Genomic DNA, 22,437 nt, shown 5'->3' with positions numbered 1-22,437 from the left:
AAAGATGAAAATACTATAGTTCAAGAGGCCACAGAGAGCAGTAGCATCACAAGGGCAACACATTGTTTAATCACCGTTAAATTCCAGATGACAGCACTCAAGGAGAGAGAGAGAGAGAGAAGGAGGATCAGTGCCTGAAAAAGAAAATATGAAGCGCATAAGAGTAGGGGGTTGGGGGAAAACAGAGGAAGCTTGAGTGCAAAATTAAAACCATGATCAAGAGATGCCAGGGTTCTTTGGAACAAAATCACAGTGACCAAGCGAGTCACTCTTAACGATGCATTTTAATTAAGAATAGTATTAGGTAAAGATTATTAGAGCTTGTAAGTTTGCTTGAGAATCTCTGCTATGACATCTGCCTTGATTTTTAACCACAGGAAGATCAACCCATCTGCAAGAATTACAAAACACTCCATCTCAAAACATGCAAATATTCCTCTTTATTCATCAGACACTACTGTACAGTTAGCAATAAGGGATATGCCTGCATACCATTCAGAGTGCATTTTGGAATACAGATTCAATTTCATATTAGGTCTTGTACTCATTATAGAGCATCATGGATACTTTGCCTTCTTGGAAATAAAAATCCTATTAAGAACATTGAAAAAATTCAAATACAGAAGAAAAGCGGTGCTGCTGCCTTAAGTTCATTGAGTCTTGGATGACTTCATTAAAAAATTAATACGGCTGTCTTCAATTTTAATTGACAATCTAGCAAAAATAAGCTCAATTTTCCAACCACTCTGGCCACGAAAACAAAACTTACTGTGTCCCTTACAGAAGAAAATGAAGCAACAATGTTTCTCTGAAAGTATAATTTGAAAATTTCTGAAGCATGATGGAAGACTAATTTAACAACCTAATTTATCTCCATCACTGACATATTCTCTCCAGGATAAAACTGTCCCCAAACTCCTACTCCTGACCGGAGCTTAGTAACTGCTCAGTAAAACATTCCAGCAGTTCAGGATAAATGCAGAAGTAAGGTGAAAGTGACATCTGAAAAAAAATGATTTATTAGCTAACAGTTGCCCTATGCAAACTCAGCAGCCCAACTCGGTGATCCTCATGGGTCCATTCCAACTCAGGATATTCCAAGACTCTATGAATCTCAAGAAAATGTATTAAAATTACCAGCAAGCTATTCTTAAGTCACATGATGTTCAATGTTATCAAACTTTAAAAAAAAAAATAAATAAAAAAAATAAAAAAATTTACACTACGAGCATGAAAGAGCTACTGCATTGTCTGAATGTACATTTTCTGGTCTTTTAGAAACCAGGACTGTGACTATGCAATTATACTTCCCTAAAGTAGCCTACCAACAGTTTTCAGCACACTGGAATTAATACTTGCATATTTGTACAGTGGCAGCGGTTATGACTGATGATATGCAAAGAACTGATCTGTTGCAAAGAGGATGTAAGAGAAACCACAGAGGAACAACACTCTTCAGTCTTTATTTGGCACCATATAATGAAGACCATACACTGCAGCTTCTGAATATTTTCAGTCAATCTTTCTATTCTAGCAGATTTCGCAACTTTCCTTTACAAAAATATTCTGCCCTTAAAAGATAACATATCTCACAACAGCCTACACCAGAGTATCTACAAATCTTTGGTAGCACACCACGACAGTCTTCCTCTACCATCACTACTGATCTAAACTCCGAATTACTAAAACTTTCTTGAATTTGCTGGCATCACTATTTATTCCACACGCTATGGGGCTGAACGACGCACTGCATTTTCAAACATGTAGTGCTGAAACAAGGAGAATGATTATCTCTTGAACTCACTAATTGTTAAAACCATTTTCTGCTTTCAGTTTGTCATGATGTTAAAATACGAAGCATGGTCTGATTGCGCTGCTTGGTTTCAGGGAAGGTGGAGAACTATAATGCAATAGCATTATGGTTTTCCTTAATTGTTTACATGTTTTCAGAATATAAGAACTGGGGGAACAAGTTGATTTGTAAATACTGACACTTGATGCATAGTCCATAATCATATTTCGTGTAACTGCACTCCTTTACTATATTAGTACAGTGCATATATCCATGTTCTTACATGTGTGCATTTTTATCTACTAATTTTCTATTACGAATCAAGATCAATTTTAGCCTGTTCTTAGTGCCAAGTAAAGAGCTAAGGCTGACAGAATATAACAGTAGGGCCCTGTACATGAGAAAGTTACCACAGTACTACAGAAAACATGAAAGCATTTTCTTTAGCAGTGTCAACCAATGAAGCTTTTTAGTGTATCTTTACTGCAGTCCTGAAACAAGTCTCAAGTAGAATCTACTACACATTGTGATACACATCGAGATTCATTAGATTAAGTCTGCAATTCAACACCAATATTTTTTATTTGTGTAAGTATAGACAAAAATGCCACTTGGTAGAGTTGTATCTTCAAATAATATGGCTGTTATTTGGTGAAATAGTCCCCCTTTTTCATTTTAAAAAAACCTGCTAGGTAGGAATTAATATGCTGCTTTTAGGAAAAAAATTAGTACATCTCTAGAACCACGACTATACTTTAAGAATAGAAGAAATACTCATGGTAGACTGACTTAGGAGCTTAGCCCAGCTCTCTCAAAAACACACACATAAATGTTCAGACCAGCTTTTGAGAAATACAACTTTGTGAGTGCCACATGGAAATTTAAAGTGCTTCTAAAAACAAAAAATTTAACCACATTGACTTCCATTCATAAAGTAGGGCTTCCAGCACACTATGCAACAAGAAGAAAAATTACTAGAGAAGGAATTCAACAACATTCTTAATATTTAAAATGACTATAGCACACGTGTGATAACAGTCTAAATGCATGTTACCAAAGGAATAAGTGTTTTAAATGTTTAACCTGTTACCCCTCCAGATAGCACGTTTTCACAGAACTGAAGAGTACTTCAGGTTGGAATGTACCTCTGGAGACTGTCTTATCCAGTCTCCTCTGTTCAGAGATAGATCCACTACAGTGGCTTTCTAAGGTCCAGGTGGGTTGTGAGTATTTCCAAGGATGGAGACACATATACAACACCAGCTCCCAGCTCAAGTTCTTCTGATAACCATGCTCACAAGTAGCTTTTTCCTAACATTCAGATAAAAATTCCTGTATTTCAATTTCTAACCAATTCCTCTGATACCTTCAGTGGCCACCACTGAGGAAATCATGGTTCCCCCTTCCCTATTTTTTCTTCACCTCTTCCAATCAGGTTCTTACCAACATTACACAGAATCATATTGACAGTATCTACCCTGAACCTTCTCTTCTTGAGACTACACAGTTCCAGCTCTTTTGCCCTCTCCTTGCACAATGGATAGAAGAGTCCCTCAATCATCCTCACCATTTTTTGCTGGACCCACTCCAATTTGCATATATCTCTCTAGTACTAGTGAGACCAGAACTAGTCACAGTGCTTGTGGAGTGGTTTCACTGGTGCTGCCCTAAATCTGAAGTTGTCAAGCTTCAAATTTTACCTTACTTGTATTTTGTTGTCTCTCTTATATTTTAGTTATTAGAGATGAAAAACAACACAATTTTATGACTTCTCTTATGCAGATAATCAGCAACTCAGGCATTCAGAAAACAATTCCCTACTTTCTAAAACAAAAATAACATCAACAACAAAGAAAATCAAACAAAAAAACAATGAAAATTTAAATTAATACTTTGAACCAAAACACAAATGAATTGGAAAGTGGGCAAATAAGCCAGCATATGCAGATCCTCCAAGAGAATGACAGATATGAACAAAACACTAAATCAGAAAAGCCAAAGCATAAAGCACGTACAAATGAGACTAAAATCATGAGATTGTCTTGGTCATAACGTTTTATTAGAACCATGGCTTTCAGGATTCTTGTTTTCAAATCTGTCAGTCTATTACGAAAGGCTGTAAACTGATCTCAAAAATATTTGATTGTTTTTAAAGCTTCAGCTCTACAAAAACAAAAAACAGGTATTTTGAAATTTGTGAAATTAGAGACAGTTAAAAACTTAATGTGATAGAGAAAACACTGCTGAAAGAAAAGTCAAGATGCAATAACAATAGTTTTGAACTTACATTTGAGTGTTTCTCCAGCATAAGGAATATGCAGCTTAAACCGATCACAGCTAGGCCCAGGTGTCAAGGACGTACAGCTAAAAGTGAAGATAAGAGAAGAATGTTCTAAGCTGTTATAGATGGCAGCAAATGCTAACATCACTATTCCAATGGCTGACATAATAATGATTTTCTGAATACAATATTCATCCTTACAAACCGGGGAAAAAGAAAAAGGTGGGAAGGATACGGAAGGCCCATTCTCTCCATAGCAGTAATTCTCAATGTCATGAGAAAATTTAGGATTTGTGCCAGCAACCATCTTTCCACTCAAACACAAAATACAAAAGTCCTGGTTTACAAAATAAAAAGTCCTGGTTTCAGGATGCTAATAGAATAGTAACCACTGATCAGTCAAAGCCATCAAATTCTCTTTATGTATAAATTTTCCAGGTGACAATTCTTTATATAAGTCATGGTTATTTGTAAGTCTCCAGGTAAGCAAGTTTCAGAATCAGGTATCCTAGGCTATGACAGTAAAGCACATCAGCTCATGAATCTATCACCATTTTATATCTCCTGAGAATCTGGAACACTGCAATGGCCATTGGGTCTCACAGTGAGTGAGCATTTTATGAATATAATAAGAATGAAAAACTATTTACTGTCTAGATGAGACACAACCAACCTTTTCATAACTCGTAAGTCATGTATTAAAATCTTTGCATAACAAAGAACCAAAATAGCTGTCTGCACCAGGAGAAACAGCATCATGAATCATTTCACAGGCAGTAATGGCAATGGTCCCTGGAGTTCTCACCACTGTAGGCCTACGGCCACAGGTCAGGGCTCAGAAGCATGAATGTTGGAAGCTGTTAGCAGCCCATTGCTCTCCAGATTTAGGCATTATGATTGCCCAGCAATCTTCTTCACAGTCTAAGATTACTGAGAATTTTTCATAGCGCTAGCACAAAAGCTATGCATGTTGCAAGCCACATGAAGATCAAAGCTGAAGATTGGGTAACCGGACTAAACAGTGAAAAGAAACATCATCAGTGATCCAGTGCTGTAATACAAACCACTGACAATGTAAAGAAACGAAAGAAATGTTTACTGGGCCATAAACACAGTCAAAGCAAAAATAAGCGAGCAGGCCAGAAAGCACAACAGTTCTGATCTCACAATACAACATAATAACTCCTGCAGCTGTGCTTACTGTGGCAATGGCCTAAGGGTGAACAGGGTATTCTCTCCTCTCACCGATACCATGCTTTAGAGAGTCAGGTCCACCAGACACCATCTGTGCAGTATTTTCCCTCTTCACCCTTCCAAATTCAGGAAAACATGTGCAGTGGCCTCAGATTGATTCTGTTCAAGGAGCTACATTTATAAGTTAATCAAATTTGTCCTCGCATACACCTTCATCAAAGAGGCAGCCACAGAACTACAGATCAATCAACTTCACTTAAGTTTACGTAAAAATATCAGGAAAAAAGAAATCAAAATTTGTGTGCACTCAGCATCTAACATGGTACAATTCACTGCCTACATTGATTTGGCAAAATACATGGTATTATTTTAGTATCATCATAGAAAGTAGATAGCAGCCTTGGCAAAGCAACAGTTGTTCTGTCTTCACTTTAGAAAGGTTTTTGTAGCGTCATGTGAGAGCACTCTGCAAAACAATCTACAGAACATAATTCAGATACAGCTATTATCAGATCTGTGCAGAGCTGACTGGAAGGCACATTTCATAAAAGATAGTGCACATCTTGCTTCACAAATGCAATGAGTGGATTTTCTTTTAGTAGAATATTATTTAGGCTCTCAGTGAAGAACTTGGTTGATGGAAAAGAGGTGGTTTTTATTAAACTTACAAATGATGCCAATGTGAAATACAACAGTATGCTGAATAACAGCACCAGAGCTGAAAAATATTGACTTCACATTTTATGCTACTGCTTTTTAAGTATTAAGTAGGGCTTAGCAAGAACAGTACGCACCACTGCCCTCACTGGGAACAACATCAGTGTCTGTCTGAGAACATGTAAGACTGGAGATGCAGTGCAATACAAATAAGAAAACATTGCTCTTTCAAAGATGCATTTTATTAGAATAGAAAAACAAGAGTGCCCACTGTTTAAGTATTTGAATGGCTGCAATGGATTTAACAGCTACAACGACAGGATTATTATCGACTTTCAAGTCATTCCTAAGGGTCACATCTTATAAGGTCAGTTCTAGGAAGCATTAAAAAAAAAAAGCAACACAAAGGAAAAAACATAACTTGCAAGTTCTAAAATACATCTGCAACACTAGTTAATATTTAATGGAAGTTGCTGTCAAAGTACCACAGGTCACAGTTTCAGGCACATTTTTCAACATACCATCACAATAACATTGTCATTAGGTTTTCAACAGACACAAAAATTTCTGATCTTATAAATACCCTACAATCCTTTCTTTTAGCACAAAGGGCCATTTGGAAATACTTACAGAAAGTGCAATATTCTTTAACAATAAAATAAAAGCTTGATTTAATGGCAAATGTTCCTAAAAGCAATACTAAGTATTTTTCCTAGATTATCATATTCCAGCAGAGATGTTTTAAATTTTACTGGTCTGCAATTGATGGAAAATGACTGTATTCACAATCTTTTTTTTCGGTTGTTGTTTCCAAATTACACTCTTTGGCTAGGCTGCACAAGAGACTTCAGAAACTACAACAGGCCAAGCAATCAAGTAAAAATTGTAAACACCTCCATATGAAAAGAGGCAGCAACTTTTTAATAGAAACAGTAAAAGAACAAAACTCCCAAGGCAAAACAAAATTTTGGTACGACTAGCAGCCTATGTGTTATTTTTCTGTAGAAAGGCACAAATAACACCTAGGTTATGGGCATCTTCTCTTACTCGAATTTTCTTAAAACACAGAATCTCATGTGATTACCTGACCCAGAATTGTGGTATCCACTCTTTCTGAAATGCAAGACTTTATGTCTTTCGATCCTTTTATTTAGCATGGTCCACACACCAAAGTGAAGCTGAAGGAGAATGATGTGTGACAAGGTCTTTTAAAGATTACTTTTCTCGTCATCACAGGGAACTGACAGGTAGAATAATAATATCTAGTATTAAAAACTAATTTCAGAAGCTGACTTCATCTCACGATGAACAGATGTGCTACCTATTCATGGAAAACATTACACTCATTTGCATAACTTCATCTAAATACTCAATGTTTTACAAAGGAAAGCTTTGAAGCACAGCAGTAATTAATGTTCTGATGCTCAGAGTTGTGATACAAACGTCTTCTTCACAGAGTACTTTAAAAACACGTAGAAAGGCACTTCTAGTTGAGCTTAATATCAAGATTTTATCTTACACGAATACATTTGTAATGACTACTTACAACTCCAGCTTTTTTTTTTTTTTTTTTTCAAGCTAAAAGCAATTGATCCCTTTCTATCTAGGCCACTCTGATATTTCACAGGTTCAAAGCCATGATGATAAGTATGATTCTGACAGCCCCAGGTATCAGTACTCTTCTACAACTATCATTTAAAAGCCTTCCTCGGCCCTAGTAAAATCTTCTCCAAAGGTATGTTCTGTGCTATGTCACAGCTAAACGAAAGCTCAGCTGTTCACACTTTAGCCCTTTAAGTCTGGAGATAAGCAGTTATTCTGTTAAAAAAATTAAAAGAAAATAAACATCTCTTTTTATACCAAAATATTATACTCCAGTCTGAAACTCACTTCTTAAACAATTCCTAGAAATCTGCTTCTTAGAATCATGTAATTCCATAGCAAACACTCAGAAAACCTGCACGAGTACAATAGGTCTACCAAAGAAATACCCTTTTTTTCTTTTAATGGTAAAAAGATGTACGAACCAATACTCACACTCATTGGATAACTATCAAATTTCCTGACAAAAAGTTATGCAAAGTGCTTAATGACTCAGGTCTTCTTTCTCTACAGCTTTTATGCTTTTGCTATCTGAAGACAAATCATCAATTAATTTCACTGTGCAATAGCAAACAAAAATTTTAAAATGTAAGCGACTTGGAAGGGGAACTTGATGTTGAGTCTGCCTAAATGGAATTGTCAGAGATGCAAAAACTTTAATCTCAGTGATGCTGAGGTTGCTACAGGTGCCGTCCTTGAAGATCAGAACTTTCTGGTTAGCAAATAGCTCCTGTTGTTCACAGGGCTTTTGGTGTTAGTGCTTCACAGGCACTGTAGATACGATGATGGCAAACATTGGTAAAAAACACACACATGCTCAACATAACTAAGGAGGTTCTGAGCACTGGCTCTATTTCCAAACATTCCTGACTCTAACATATCTACTATAAGATTCTAATTGTTCCAGTATATGGCAAAGAAAGACACTCTTAGGGGAAAAGGGGGCCAAGACCCTCCCACGATACAAGAGACTAAATTAGAAAATGAGTTTGACTTCAGTAATGATGATATAAATACAATTTAGTTAGGGGGTTCAGAGGCCAAAAATTTCATCAGCAAGAGTCAAATTTAGCTCAGAGATAAAGATGGGCAATCCTTACTCATTGTTCCTAATAAAACTACAGTTTCTGGCTGCAGTATCAAGAATCAGCCACCTTCAGTACGGAGCCAGCAGTGTGAACAGAAAACTAGCACTCTGATATACAAGCCAACTACCTTCAACAGAAATTTTCTGACAATTTTGTGAGCTCCAGAGTCCCTGATAACACGTGAACTAACAAGGGCTACAGCGGAAGCAAAGGAATTCTGGAGCGTGGCCATACGTGTCTCCTGCAAATGCAGAAAAAATTAAGTGTTTTTTTCATTTTCCCAGAGGCACCAAACACTGACGTCCACCTAAAGCTTTTAATCTGGCATTTGCTAAGAAAAAAAACACTCAAATTTATACAGAACACCCTTTGTGGAAGCCTTTAGATTTTTTTTTTTTTTTTTTCCCCCATCTTTGTAGATGGGAATCTGCTCAAGTGCTTCTTGAAGACAATATTTCATCCCATTTAATTAAGAATTAATTGCAGAATTCACAACAGATGGATAAGTCATCTACAGAGCCATGAAGAATAATTAGATGGGAGGAGGAGAGTGAAAGAAAGGCCAGCAGCGGGTGACAGGGTTGTTTTTTTAGAAGGGCTGAAGCAACAGAAAACCAGTGAAAATCATCTTTTAGAAAGCTGACATGGACAGAGAAAATCTGAATTGTACTGCAACTCCCTGCCACACACAGCCCACAAAGCTTTGCAGGTTCCCAGGGTCCTGGAAGAAGAGTACAGAGCAGCTGCTGCTAAAAACTAACAGATTCATTACGTGAAATTTGAAATTTGAATTCTAATCCACCGATGTTCATCTTCAATCTCCCTTTTTTATACAGACAAGCATATTACACAGTACGATACAGAGGGACTTCTGCTTAAAAGACAAAGTACGCACCTCTGCTTTTGAGAAACAAAAACTCAGTTACGTTTACAGTGATTGCTACTGCACTTAAAAATATTGAAATCAGCTAAATCTTAATTATTTCAAGAGGCTTTCTAGTAGTTAGACCTACTGTTTTTTTAAGACTCATCTGTACCCTACCTGGTTTGCTTTAATTTTAGTATAAAATTAAACTGTGCACAAAGCCTACTCTTGGTACTACAATGTAAGTTACGATGTTTATTTTAAATCTTATTAGTATGGGTGATGTGCTGTAACTGGAATGGCATTTCAATCCAAGTAGTTATCAACTGGGAACTTCTTTCGTCTATTCTAACTGCTGATTTTCACATATTCATATATATATATATATATTTATTTATATACACACAAGCATGCATATATTCGTATTTTTTTGTATAAACAGGACCATACTAATTAGAACTTTTAGAAAAGAGAAGGATACTAGGCAGAAAACATACCTAGAAAACATACTGTACCCATGCGCAGAAGCCTATTTCTTAACAACTAAGTTTCAAAGAACTATTTAAAACTAAATCAGCTGCCAGCAACCTATTTTCAGTAGAAACAGTGCAGAAAAGTATCTAATGACTATTGTAATTATTGAAACAAATTACAGCAGCTATAGCTCAAAAGTAAACATAGATTTATTTAACACGAGTAGGAGTTTGCCAAAACAGATGTTGCAAGGTGGGGAAAGCTTTGAGCCTGCTTCTAGAACTTCAAACCTTTCGCATCTGCCACAGTCTTGTTGTAGATACCCTGCAATCTCCTAAAGTACAGCCATCTCTGCGCACACATAACCCATCCTCTACAAGGAAGCCATAGAGAGGGAAGGAAGACAAATAAGTGCACCTACATAGACTTTGAAATCATCTCAGAGAACGTCTACATTAAATGAGGGTTTGCAGAAATCCCACGTGATTGCGACTCCTCTAGGGTGACAAATTCCCCACTCATTTTGCCTCAGAAAGCTGTTTTAGAAGAGCTTTTTTTCCAGTCACAGTATAGGTAGAAGAGTGCCACCCCAAAAATAACAACAACAAAAATAATAATAATATGAAGACAGAGTTGATAACCAGCATCATGTGTAATCTACGTGCAAAGTAGGCTCCTGAGAGAAAAGCTCCAAAGAGCAGACTATCTCAGAATCTGCGCTCATAAAATCCCTGCAGTTTAGGGTTGGAGCTCATTATTGTCAGGAGCCAATTATGGTACAAATTGAGAAAAATAATTAAAAAGCGACAAAGGAATGTTGCCAACAAAACGTTCTTTAGAAACATGCTTTAGATGCTTTAGAAACAGCTTTTATAGCCAAACTGATGACTTTTGTAAGCAAGATCATTTATACTCCAGTAATTGCCTATAATTCCCCTCAAAAGCTACACATAGAAGAATTAAACAGAAACAGAAAATAGAAAACTTAATGAAGGAGCCATTGAAAAACTAAGAGACTCGAGTAAATTGCAATAGGAAAACACTAGCAGTGCATAAGACAGTGGCCTATACTTTGTAATAAACCACTGAATTCACAAGCATTGTGAACTACACTTCTGTCACAAATTCAGGAAAGAAAAAGACACTAATTTAAAGTTCTTTACCATACTGTTCTGTAAGACCAGCTGAATTCCAAATTTTTTGAATTCACAAAGAAAGTTCTAAAGAAGAGTATGAAAGTGTTGAAGATGCACCTTTTTACTTCATCTTCCTTCCCTCTCGTGAAACACAAACTCTTCTTTGGTATTTCCACAATAGTCATTTGATTACATGTTACTATCCAATCAGTTAGAACCTAAAAATTTCTACTGCTCACTAACGTAAATTCAATTTCTGAAGAAAGCAACAAAATTAAAAATTAAAAAAAAAAATACAAGGTACGTTTTAACGTTTAGATTACTCACAGAAAATGATTCTTTGCCAAGTATGAAATTATCATCTACCACCTGGAGTTTCAGATCCTGAGTGTTCACAGAAAGTATATTCATTCAGCAAGTCTCAAAAGGTACGCTATTATAAACCTAAGTTATTTCACATCACAGAACAGCTTAGTTATTGGAAGCTGTAACAAAATGGCAACAAGACTAAGAGTATTGTTCATGTCTACATGTTTCCCCCTTTCATGACCCAACCAAACATTAATAGGGTTCCATGGTCCTATATCCTTTCTTCTCACATTTTCTTCCAAAGCTTTCATCTAATCGCATATCATCATAGCTTTCTGGTCACAGATCTCTAACAATTTAATTTGCTTATCTTACAAACTCTGAGAAGAAAGAAATTTATGTTAATACAGCAATCAAGAATTCAGTTCTTCAGACACAAAAGATCATTTCTTGTTCATAACTCCATTACTTTCAGCAGCACCAACATTCAGCAGGGTAACTTCAAATTACATATACAGAATCCAACATCAATTGGTATTATCATATTTTTCTTATTTTTCATATTATTGCATGGATTCATTGGAACACACTTTTTTTAAAAAAAAAAATATATATACTTGCTCTAGAAGTTCATATAAACGAAGATTTTTTTTTCTTACATCCTCTCTGTAATGGAATTCTGCAATACCCTTAATTAATTCAATTTCACTGGGATTCTTTTATTTTACGATGACAAAAACACCCAATCCTAATGATCTAATTTTGTTCTTTCACCCATAAGCTACATATTACAAAGAAGAAATAATGTGACCTGAGTGGTTTCCATCACTCATATCAATTCCCTTCTCACAGGAAAGGCTCCCTTTTTATATATTTTTTCTTTTGTATGGATTACAGAGAAGGTTAACTGTTACCTTAGACTGAATTTAATAATGTTAATAAACGTAACAATTTCAAGAGCAAAAAAGAAACTGTTCACTGATATTATAGCTCTAAGTATTCTTTTAAGATGCTCACTTCCAGTTAGACGCTAGCTGCTTTAGGGTACATCTACACCATGCAACATAGTGTCAGGTAAACGCCCTAGCTAAATATCTCAAGAAGAAGAGTAAAATAAGCAAAATTTGCATTGGTGTGATTATTCTCTTTCCAGTTGAATCTGAGAGATTGTACCAACACTGCCAATTCAGTGCTGGACAGAGTTACCTGAACTGTCAAGAGTTCTGTCAGGAAAAAAAGCACCATGACTGACACTTCACAGATCCCAAGGCGCTTATAAGGCTGCACTTAAAAGTGAAGCAACAGGGAGATGTCAGCCAAAGTGCCAATAAGAGAGACTCCTGTCACAATGAAGCTTCTCTTAGAAAAATTTTATGCTGGCTTACATAATGATCAATGCATTACAAGAAAAGGTCTCTAAAGGATTTGATTTCCCACACAGAAAGAGAACAACCGTATAATCATAGAATAGCGCGTAGATTATGTTTACAAAAATTAGTGGTTTGCTTTATTTACTTCTACTGACCCATAGAAATAGTTTACAGATGGATTTGCATTAATTTCTGTTTGCTGTAATACGAATGTGGCGGAATCAAATTTTAAACACTGCTGTGCTTTGGTCCATTGGGAGCCTCTGATGATCTTCTATGCTATTGAAGCCCCTCATCTTACCAGAAAGATGGCAGCAAGTGGAATAAAACAAAGCCATAACCTTCAGCTTTATTAGAAATGTTTGTCTGTTTTTTTAATGTTATATCACGTGTAAGTCTATGCATATAAAAGTCAGGCACATACAAAGCATAACTCCATATGTAAGGCTAGAAGAATTTACCAACCAGCTACGCAAGAATATATTCTTCTCCACTCAGCAGAAGCAAAAAGAAATTAAAAGCCATTTGTTCCATAGTTGCCACTTGTTCCAAAGAGTTTCTTCTCACTGTTACTGAAGCACAAAACTGGCAGAAACAACATCCAGTCTTCACGCGGTCAGATAAGGAAATCACTCACTGCCCCAGCCTAATACCAAGCGAATACATACTGGGCAGTATCTGAACTGAACAGCCCTTAGAAAAAATACATGCTCAAAATTGGCAAATGCTTTCTTTTCCCTGAACAACTTCAAGCACTCTATTTAAAATCAGTGTTTAAAATGCTAGCATATTTGGAGATTATTTGCCAAACCATCAGGAAACGTATGCACTAAACTGAAAATTAAACTAAGATGTTTTCCTTTTTTCTTTCAACATCCAGAAGAAAGCAATCCTGGAAACAATCAATCTTTCGAACCAGTGCAGAAAAATTCACAGATCCCTTGCCTTGTACCTTCAGAGCTTCAGCCCGTTCAATTTAGCTTGAGAGTGACAACAAACTACTAGTAATAAAATTTCCTGCAGTGAAAAAAATGCATTTGTTATCAGAAATGAAAATGAAACAACCTACTCCATGGAAAAGGTAATAGTTTATGACTTAACCAATGTAACAGTAAAGGATGCAAAGGGCATACCTTTCCCAGAAGCACAAAATAGTTTGGGTTGGAAGGGACCTTAAAGATCATCGTTCCAATACCCTGTCATGGATAAAGTCACCTTCCTCTACATCAGGTTGCCCAAAACCCCATTCAACCTGGCTTCGAACACCTCCAGGGATGGGGTACTCACACAACTTCTCTGGGCAGCCTGTTCCAGCACATCATCACTTTCTGAATGAAGAATTTCTACTTAAAACCTAAAATCTGACCTAAATCTCCTCTTTTTTCAGTTTAAAATCATACCCCCTTGTCTTATCACCATCAAACCACGTAAAAAGTTGGTCCTCCTCCTGTTTATAAGCTCTCCTCAAGTACTGGATGGCTGCAAAGAGGACTCCCTGGAACCTTCTCCAAACTAAACAAGTTCAACTCCCTCAACCTTTGTCCATAAGAGAGGTGCTCCAGCCTTCTGATCACCTTTGTGGCCCTCCTCTGGACCTGCTCCAACAGCTTTCTTGTGCTGGGGGCTCCTGGTCTACATGCAGTATTCCCAGTAAGGCTGCAGAAGGGCAAAGCAGAGGGAACAACCACCCACCTCACCCTGCTGGCTACCTCTCTTCTGATGAGTTCAGGGTACAGTTGGCTTTCAAGGCCGCAAACGCACAATACCAGCGCTGGTTGAGCTCTTCATCCACCAGTGCCCCCCAAGTCCTACAAGGCTGCTCTCAATCCACTGCTGCCCAGTCTGTATTTGTGCTTGGGATTGCTCCAACTCAGGAGCAGGACTTTGTTGAACCACAAGTTGTTTGCATGGACCCACCACTCAAGTCTGTCAAACCACCAAATTCCTTCAAGTATATGCTTTACTCACAACCAGTAGAAACTATGTACACTAACAGTGTTTCATAGTAATTGCATTCAAGAATCATGTAAAAAAAAAAAAAAAAAAAAAAGAAAAAAGAAAAAAGCTACAGAAATAAATGGGAATGACAGAATAAAAATTTCCTTCCTTTAATGGAAGTACAATCTTTTGGTTTAGAATAATCAAAGGCAAAGATAAAGAGAAAACTTAAAATAACTGCTACAGTATTTCACAGTTAACATTTCATAAAATACTCACATAAAATGCATATTTACTTTGAAAAGGGAAATGCCCAAAAGAAACGGAAATGCCAAAAGCTTATTGCAGTCCACTTGATAACACAAAAATTAAATAATCATTGTTCACTAGGAAATTACAAATGTCTTTATTACAGCTTGATAGTGAACCTGCAAGTTGAAATCTGCTCCTAGTAGCACCATGTCTTTTTAATCGCTCCTCATACAGTTTCAGACAGATGCAAGGAACAAACTACCAACATGGTTTACTACAATTCAGTTATGTAAAAATTCCACAATTAATTTCATCATAAATATGGAACAATTAAGTATAACCAAACAAGTATGAAAGTTACAAAGTTACATAACTTTGTTGTGAACACATATCTACAAAAATAGACTCTTAGTATCCAGAACTTTCAGTTACTGTATTCATTTTAAAATTCCAACTGGTGCATCACACAGTAATTTAAAAAATAAAGTCCTGAGTAAGAATAAGCTTGCAACATAATTTGAGGCTCTATCATGGACACCCCCACGAACTGCTGTATGGAAACATGTTCTCAAAGACTATGACCAACACACATGTGTCTCACACCATTCTAACAAGCCATAGGAAAAGCAGTTGGCTCTTAAATAACTGGATTCTACATACACAATAATTACACAGCCTTTATACAGGAAAATTTCTTCTGTTTCTAAATTACTTAATAATCGTTTTTCCCTATGCAACATATTTCCCATGGTTAATGTATGTATGTATAAACACAAAGAAAAATGTCTTAGCCATAATTTAAGATGGTTATGAAGAGATTTTAATATCTAATTAAGATGGGTCATTATTTCAAAGAGACACCATTGTAGATTAACTGAATGATGTAGTATATGGCATTGACTCAACTGGCAGCATTATTTTCTTTGAGTCTAGAACAAGGTAATATCCTATGCAAGAGTTAAATGCTTTGATCCATTCTGACATCCCCAGGAATACCTTTTATTGATGCAACAGAGATGCCTGCCAGGGTTTCCTTATCATCAGAATCAATGCTGCTAAAGGTGCCGTATTTCAGATGTGATCTAACACTAAGCTTCTATTTTAGTTAACTAGGGAGCTCCTTTAACAAGATGATAATATTCTGTAGACTTCATAAAATTCGACTTTGGGTAACTGTGCATCACCTAGGTTCTCATTACTGTTTCTACTGAAAAGTTCCTTTCTGTCCTATCAAGTTGTTCTGCTGAGCACAGTTAAATAGTTCTCACAACTCTTCACTCACTCTGCATCAGCAGCAGCCGTATAATTCCTATGAATAGATCTTGACCTGAAGGCCCTACTCATAGATGTAAATGTATGTGTCTGATGAGACTAGTACTGCCTATTAAGTTTGTAAAACACACAGACGTGGAACTGTAACATGTTATTATACAACATTTACATACTCAAAGACTGCAAAACAATAGGATTCCTTTCTGTGATCTATTTCCCTTCCACACTTGCAAGTAAAGCAAATAAACATATCATACTTCATACTTTTAAACCAACATCAGCTCTTTAATACAGTTTATAACAAAATTAGGTAGTCTTAGCAATAAGATAGAGCAAGCGCAAAATAAGCTCTTCACTAAAAACATCTGACATGTGGATTGATTTTTCAAACAGTTAAAGACTTACATAATACTTGACATATACAAACCAAAATCAAATGACATAACAGGCTACAAACCTGGTACTTGATCTTGCACTAGTTAAAGAAAAGTGCAATTCCTTCCACATTCAGATTGAGAACTAAGAAACCGAAGTTATGAACAGGCCAGGTGTTGGAGATGCTACCACATCCAACACATTTCTATAATTCCCTATGATCGGCAGCTCCAGTTTCTAAAACCTATGAATTGAGAATGGATGCATCTTGCATCTGTAAATTTTGTTACATAACACAAAGCACTGGTTGGTTAGGCAACCAGAATACTGCATTAACCACTATTTTTCTACCAGAGTAACACTGTGGTGTGTGACAGTGAAGCAGCCATGCAGTTCCTTGCCTTGATCCCCTTGTCAGCATCAAGGCACTCACAAGCTTCCAGAAGTCTTTGTCTTCTAAGTTAATATCTACTGAAAAGATTACCTTACAGATTTTAACATCTTAAAGGTTAAAAAAAAAAATCATTTTTTTCGTCTCAAAAATCTTTCACACAACACAACAGTTAATTCATAAAACACCTGTATGTTCCGTAACAAATTCAAGCTAGCCTATGACAAGACACGTTTTGAGTTCCTTCCATATGTCATTGAACTCATTCAAAAGTTTCTGCTCATGGTCACATTCATTTGAAGTAAATAATAGCTTTTTATTTGATTTCAGGCACTTAATCTAGTACCTCTTCCTCAGATACATTTCAGCTTTTTAAATTTAAAGCCTGATTCAGCAATACTGAAACTGAAGGGAGTTCTGCAATTAATATCCTGTACCTCATCCCCGTTATTAACTTATTAACATATTAGCTTAACTGCTCTCCTTGTTTTCCTTCTCCCTGTTCAATCTCTATGTCCTTGTATTTCATACAGTTATTACCTAGATTTGTCCCTGACTTCTACTTCCTGAGCACTGTCATTTTGCTTTTTTTTTCAAAGTTTAAAGAAAGTAGAAGGGTTGAATAAGAGCATTAAGTCAGGATAGGAGTACAGAGTAGACCAATGCCTTCCAATCTATTTTTTGGATTCTCAGAGCCCTACAAACTTTTCCTTGAGAGGCAGCACCCAGAGGTAAATTTCAATCTCTCTCGGTCACTGCATTTATGTTCTGTACTCTACATTCAATGCAAACAGTATAGAATTGGAATCACTAGGTTGGAAAACAGGCACAGTTAGGAGTAAGTTTTCCATTTTTTAAGTTAAAGAATAAACTCTTGGAAAACATTTAAGACATATCACAGTAATCTCAAGATAATCTCAGTAAGACTACAGGCTAAAAACAGATACTAAAATACCTTTGAAAAGAGTTAGCTAAAAAAACATTCTGTTCAACTATTTTAATCTATTCTAAAGGCAAGCAGCATAAGCACTGTGGGCACTGAGCAAAATTCTTATCAACCTCCCAATAAGCTGACACCTTCATCACCAGACCACACCTGTGTTTTCTCTTTTTTTTTTTCTATCCCTTTTCAGAAAAGGGAAGGCAAGACAGATACTACCTTAGCCTTCCTAGGAGACTAGTTCAAGAAAAACAAAGGGCTACAATGGAGCAACAGTTGCAGGTAAGTAATTGCACAGCCTGTATCATTTAATCTGCAAGATAAAACACTAAGGCAAACAACACAAAGTTACAGCTTCTTAGACCTCCAAGAAAGACGGCAGTGTCACAGAGGATGACTCCTTTCAAGCTAACCATAGAAATCAGACTTTGATGAAAAGGCATTGTATCTACAGGAAAAGCAACTCCTAACTGTCCAAGAAACCATAACAAAGCAGACTACAGAAGGACATGAAACAGTTTTCAGCAGAACTAAATTTTAAAGAATTTTCGTGGTAGTTCTCAAAACTTACTGGGCTACACTATCATTCAAATCAAACCAGCAGAGTCTGCATCAAAGTGATGCAAAGTGATTTCAGCACCCTAAGCCAAAATAATTTCAGAGTCTCTACTCCAGTCTCAAAGAAGTACCTCAGTCAGGAATGTGGTTAGATGCACAACTATAGAAGCAATTTCTGATATCCTCTCATCTTCAGAATTCTTTATCAGCTACTCTGAGAGTTTCCCATCTGGCAACATCCAAAGTAAACTCTACTTTTAGCAGTTCACACCCCCCACGTATTATTCACAGAGGTTACACATCAGAGTTCCCTCTGTACATGTGGATCCCAAACTTTATCAGCAGCTGAAAACCACCACGCATCCTTGTAGACTTAAAAACAGAAATAGTAGCTTGGCCTATTTCAAACACTGCAGCCTACAGCTATTAAATGTACTAATCTTGGAGAAGATTAGATAAAGAAGTGTTTTTCTTTCTTATTTAGCATATTTGTTACTACAGTAAGGTCTTAGAAATTTATCTTCCACTTTCGAAATTATAGGAAAGATTAAGTAAGCAAGTGATAAACAGCTGGAAAATGTGTTTAAAACAATCTAACTGCTGAAAACCAGTGGCACCAATGAAAGTGTGTCAGCAAGATTATTATCGTCAACAAGGTGACAAATTAAATGCCGCAAAGTACAAAATGCTAATAAGAAAGAAAAACAATCTAGACAGCATTTCAGTTTCAGATATACTGAAAATGAATAAGTACACACTGACATAGTAAAAGATCAGTTCTGAAAAGACATCTGAACTGTCATTGAGGGGTTGGGCATTCTTTCTAAACAAGGAACTCAAACACTTACCCAGATTTCAGGTCTGTAATTCGTAAACAATTGGTAGCATCCAGGCCTACTTTTCCATTTCTCACCACACTCGAAATGAACGGTGAAAGAGCAGGAGAAATTCTGTTCAAGGCAACTTCAGGAGACATTGTAGCGTTCTCTCTTCCTTCTGTCTTTAGCTGTACAGGAACAGTACAGGAGAAAAACAATTTTAAAATATCCTACTTATTTGGTGTAAATTCACATATACTATGCCAACATCAAAGGAAAAATAAGCTTAGCGCTCTAGCGATCAGGAATTGAAGAGTACAAAGTTAACTTTTTTCTCCTACCTCTGCAATGATCAAAGAAACCCATTTATTCAATTCAAACTCAATATAAAGAATCTTTAATCCCAGGCTCCTTTAATTAAGATCCTATCCCTATGAGAAAGATAAATCAAACGGAAGGTCCTCCTGACCATTCACAGCCTAGCTGTTCTTGTAAGCATTCCCCTAGAGGCTGTAATTGACAAGCCACATTTGTTCTGCTTCTATTGACATCAACTAGACTTACAGTACTGATTGCAATGGGATTGCTCTCTCTACATATTTTCATTTGTAATTTGTAATACAACTACAAGCATAACCATCATCAGTATTACATTCACAACACTTCACTAAGAGCTAGACAGAGACTTTTGTGCTTCCTTCAAAGACTTTCCTATCAGTGATACTACCATGCTCTGAAAGGCACAAAACACATTGTGAAACTGTTATACACAAACTTCAAGCACAGCTTCTTCAGAAGCACTTGCAATTGCACGACCTTAAGCTACATCAGTGAGGCCACTATAATCACACTTGCAGCTTTTTAGACTAAATACAGGAGCTGATCTTGTTTGTAATTTAAAATAGTCTCATGCTGAAAGCCTATACTGTGGGCAAAACCAGGCTGTGGCAGAAGTGGAAGAAAGAAAGGCAAGCAACCTATCTAAATGCTAAAAATACATTTACTCATATTCTTGGTATGTTTACAGTTCTACCTGAAAATTAACTGAATTTCAGAGTTTTACAAAATAGGGCCACAAGTGACTCAGCATAATATAAAATCACCATGGCAAATTTGGGCAGAAGGCCCCATAACTTAACTCCGGCCATTACAAACTCTTTATTATTCATCTACGTTCACAAATAACAACATGCCCGAACTGCTGTATTCACAACATTTCTCTGTTTTTCCTACCACTCAGCTTACAACCTTCAGTTGGCAACTAACAGATTTTCTGCAAACTGATAATTCCTTCCAGAAGGTAGCATCATTAATCATTTGAGCTATGTGTTTTGTTCTTATGAAAGCCATTCACATGGAAGCAGTGTGAATGAGCCTTCAAGAGAACTTATCATAGCAACTTGGAGTAAAACAAAGGCCAGGCATTTTTGGGTGATCAAAAATACCCAGGGATTTCCTACAAATTGTAATTAATACAGTTTCCTGCACTTCACGGCAGCTATAGAAGCTCGAGACTGAATATCCATACATTAATATATAACTTGCTCTCCTTACACACACGATATAGCATAACTGATGATGCGCAGCCACTTACACTTGCCTGGCAGACATTTATGGCCACTCAGGACACTCCCTCCCTTTAGTTGGAGCTCACTTAAAACACCCTGCCAACTCACCCAGAAACACTGAGAAAACAAACTCAGAGTTAGCCTACATCAATGCAAAGACCAACGACTGAGCTTGAACAGCTAAAAAAAATTAGTTTAAACTAGAATGACAGATATTGCACAAGAGTGGCTAACTCTGGGCACGTTTTATTCCATCATGTTTTATTCTACTGCAGGGAGAGTAACTTCAGGCAGCAGGGCTGATGATGGTAAGGCCTTCTTGAAGCACGAAAAGCATGCTGAAATACAGGCCATCCTATCACTTCATATACAGAGACCTCAACATTAGTTCTGATTATACAACATCCTTCCAGGGAACTCAGGTATGAGGATAGAACTGTGATGCGTGGAGATGCATGTGGTGTCCAAAGGTGAAACAGACACTTTCTAAAGTGAATGACAGGGTGTTCTTTACCTTTCCACTAGTGGAGTACGCAGGTATTGACAGCACAAGGCACCAGGGGCTCTGAAGCACTGCTCCTGGCTTTATTGCATCGCTTCTTTAAGACCCACAATACCTTCTACATCTCAAGCCAGCTATCGCACAACGCTTAAAGGCTCCTATTGGTTACACTCACTGATTTATTTTGTAAACAAAGGGATCCGTAAACAAAGGGATTTACAAACAGTAACACAACCATACCATTTCCATAACTTTCAGTTCCCACAGACATAATCTTTTCCCCAGCTTAGCGGCCCGGCAATGCTAGGAGCAGAGCACAAACCAAATTAACCCATGGGAATTAAACACCAACAAATAAATAACCCAAGAGGCAGCTTCCCTCCCTATCTGGGAGAAGTACAAAACGAGCAGCGGGACCCTTTCAGACTCAGTAGCCACGAGTTCAGGTCAGTCGAAGGCAAGCTCCGCAACAAGCACACGGAAACGAGCGTCCCCACCGCCGAGCCAAACATTCAGCACGGGTTCAGCGTCGCACAGAGGCGCTGCGGATGAGACCAAAGCGCACGGGAGCCTCCTGCGCCCGCCCCGCCGCCCAGCTCTGCCCGCACTGGGCGGGGACGCCCGGCGTCGCTCTTCGGCGTCGCTCCTCGGCCCCGTCCCGCTCCCCCCCTGCCGGAGTCGGGCCCTCGGCGCCGTTCCCGGGGCTCCAGCAGCCACGTGCCGGGCCGGCCCCGGGGCGGCGGGCGGGGCCGACCGAGGAGCCCGGCCCTCCGCCCCGGGATGTGCTGGTGCCGATCCCGGCCCCGCGCCGCCTCCCGGGGCCGGAGGAGGAGGAGGCGGGAGCAGAACCCAGGCCTCCCGCCGCCCCCCCACCGGAGCCAACAGGGGCGCTGGCGCCCTCCCGCCCGCCCCTCCCGGGCCTTCGCTCGAGCCCCGGCCCCGGCCCCGCCATACCTACGGCGGCCGAAGCGCGGCCCCTTAGCAACGGCCGCGGCCACGCGCCCGTCCCGTCCGCCCGCGCCCGGCGTGCGCGCTCCCGCCCCGCCGCGCGACGT

At 38.0% G+C, this 22,437-nt stretch overlaps 1 protein-coding gene across 3 annotated transcripts in view; it reads right to left on the bottom strand.

Moving 5' to 3' along the window:
• Positions 1-22,400, bottom strand: part of BABAM2 (BRISC and BRCA1 A complex member 2) — a 158,681-nt gene extending 136,281 nt beyond the window's left edge. Inside the window, exons 1-3 of one of the 3 annotated variants that reach the window (XM_042813017.1) lie at positions 22,337-22,400; positions 19,343-19,500; positions 4,080-4,156 (exon numbers count right to left, since the gene is read on the bottom strand). In XM_042813017.1, coding sequence (XP_042668951.1) covers positions 4,080-4,156; positions 19,343-19,470 — 205 coding nt within the window. In that variant the 5' untranslated portion in view covers positions 19,471-19,500; positions 22,337-22,400. Of the gene's footprint in view, positions 1-4,079; positions 4,157-19,342; positions 19,501-22,336 lie in introns of those variants that run through there. The other 2 variants (XM_042813025.1, XM_042813008.1) reach the window with 2 other exon arrangements.
• Between the last annotated feature and the right edge of the window lie 37 nt (positions 22,401-22,437).

Source organism: Centrocercus urophasianus, unplaced genomic scaffold (genome assembly GCF_019232065.1).
Source record: "Centrocercus urophasianus isolate 14NV4802_14NV808 unplaced genomic scaffold, USGS_Curo_1.0 seq_10, whole genome shotgun sequence".
NCBI classification, from domain to species: Eukaryota; Metazoa; Chordata; class Aves; order Galliformes; family Phasianidae; genus Centrocercus; species Centrocercus urophasianus.
The sequence above is the reverse complement of the archived record's forward strand: the minus strand, read 5'-3'. Positions and strand labels throughout refer to the sequence as shown.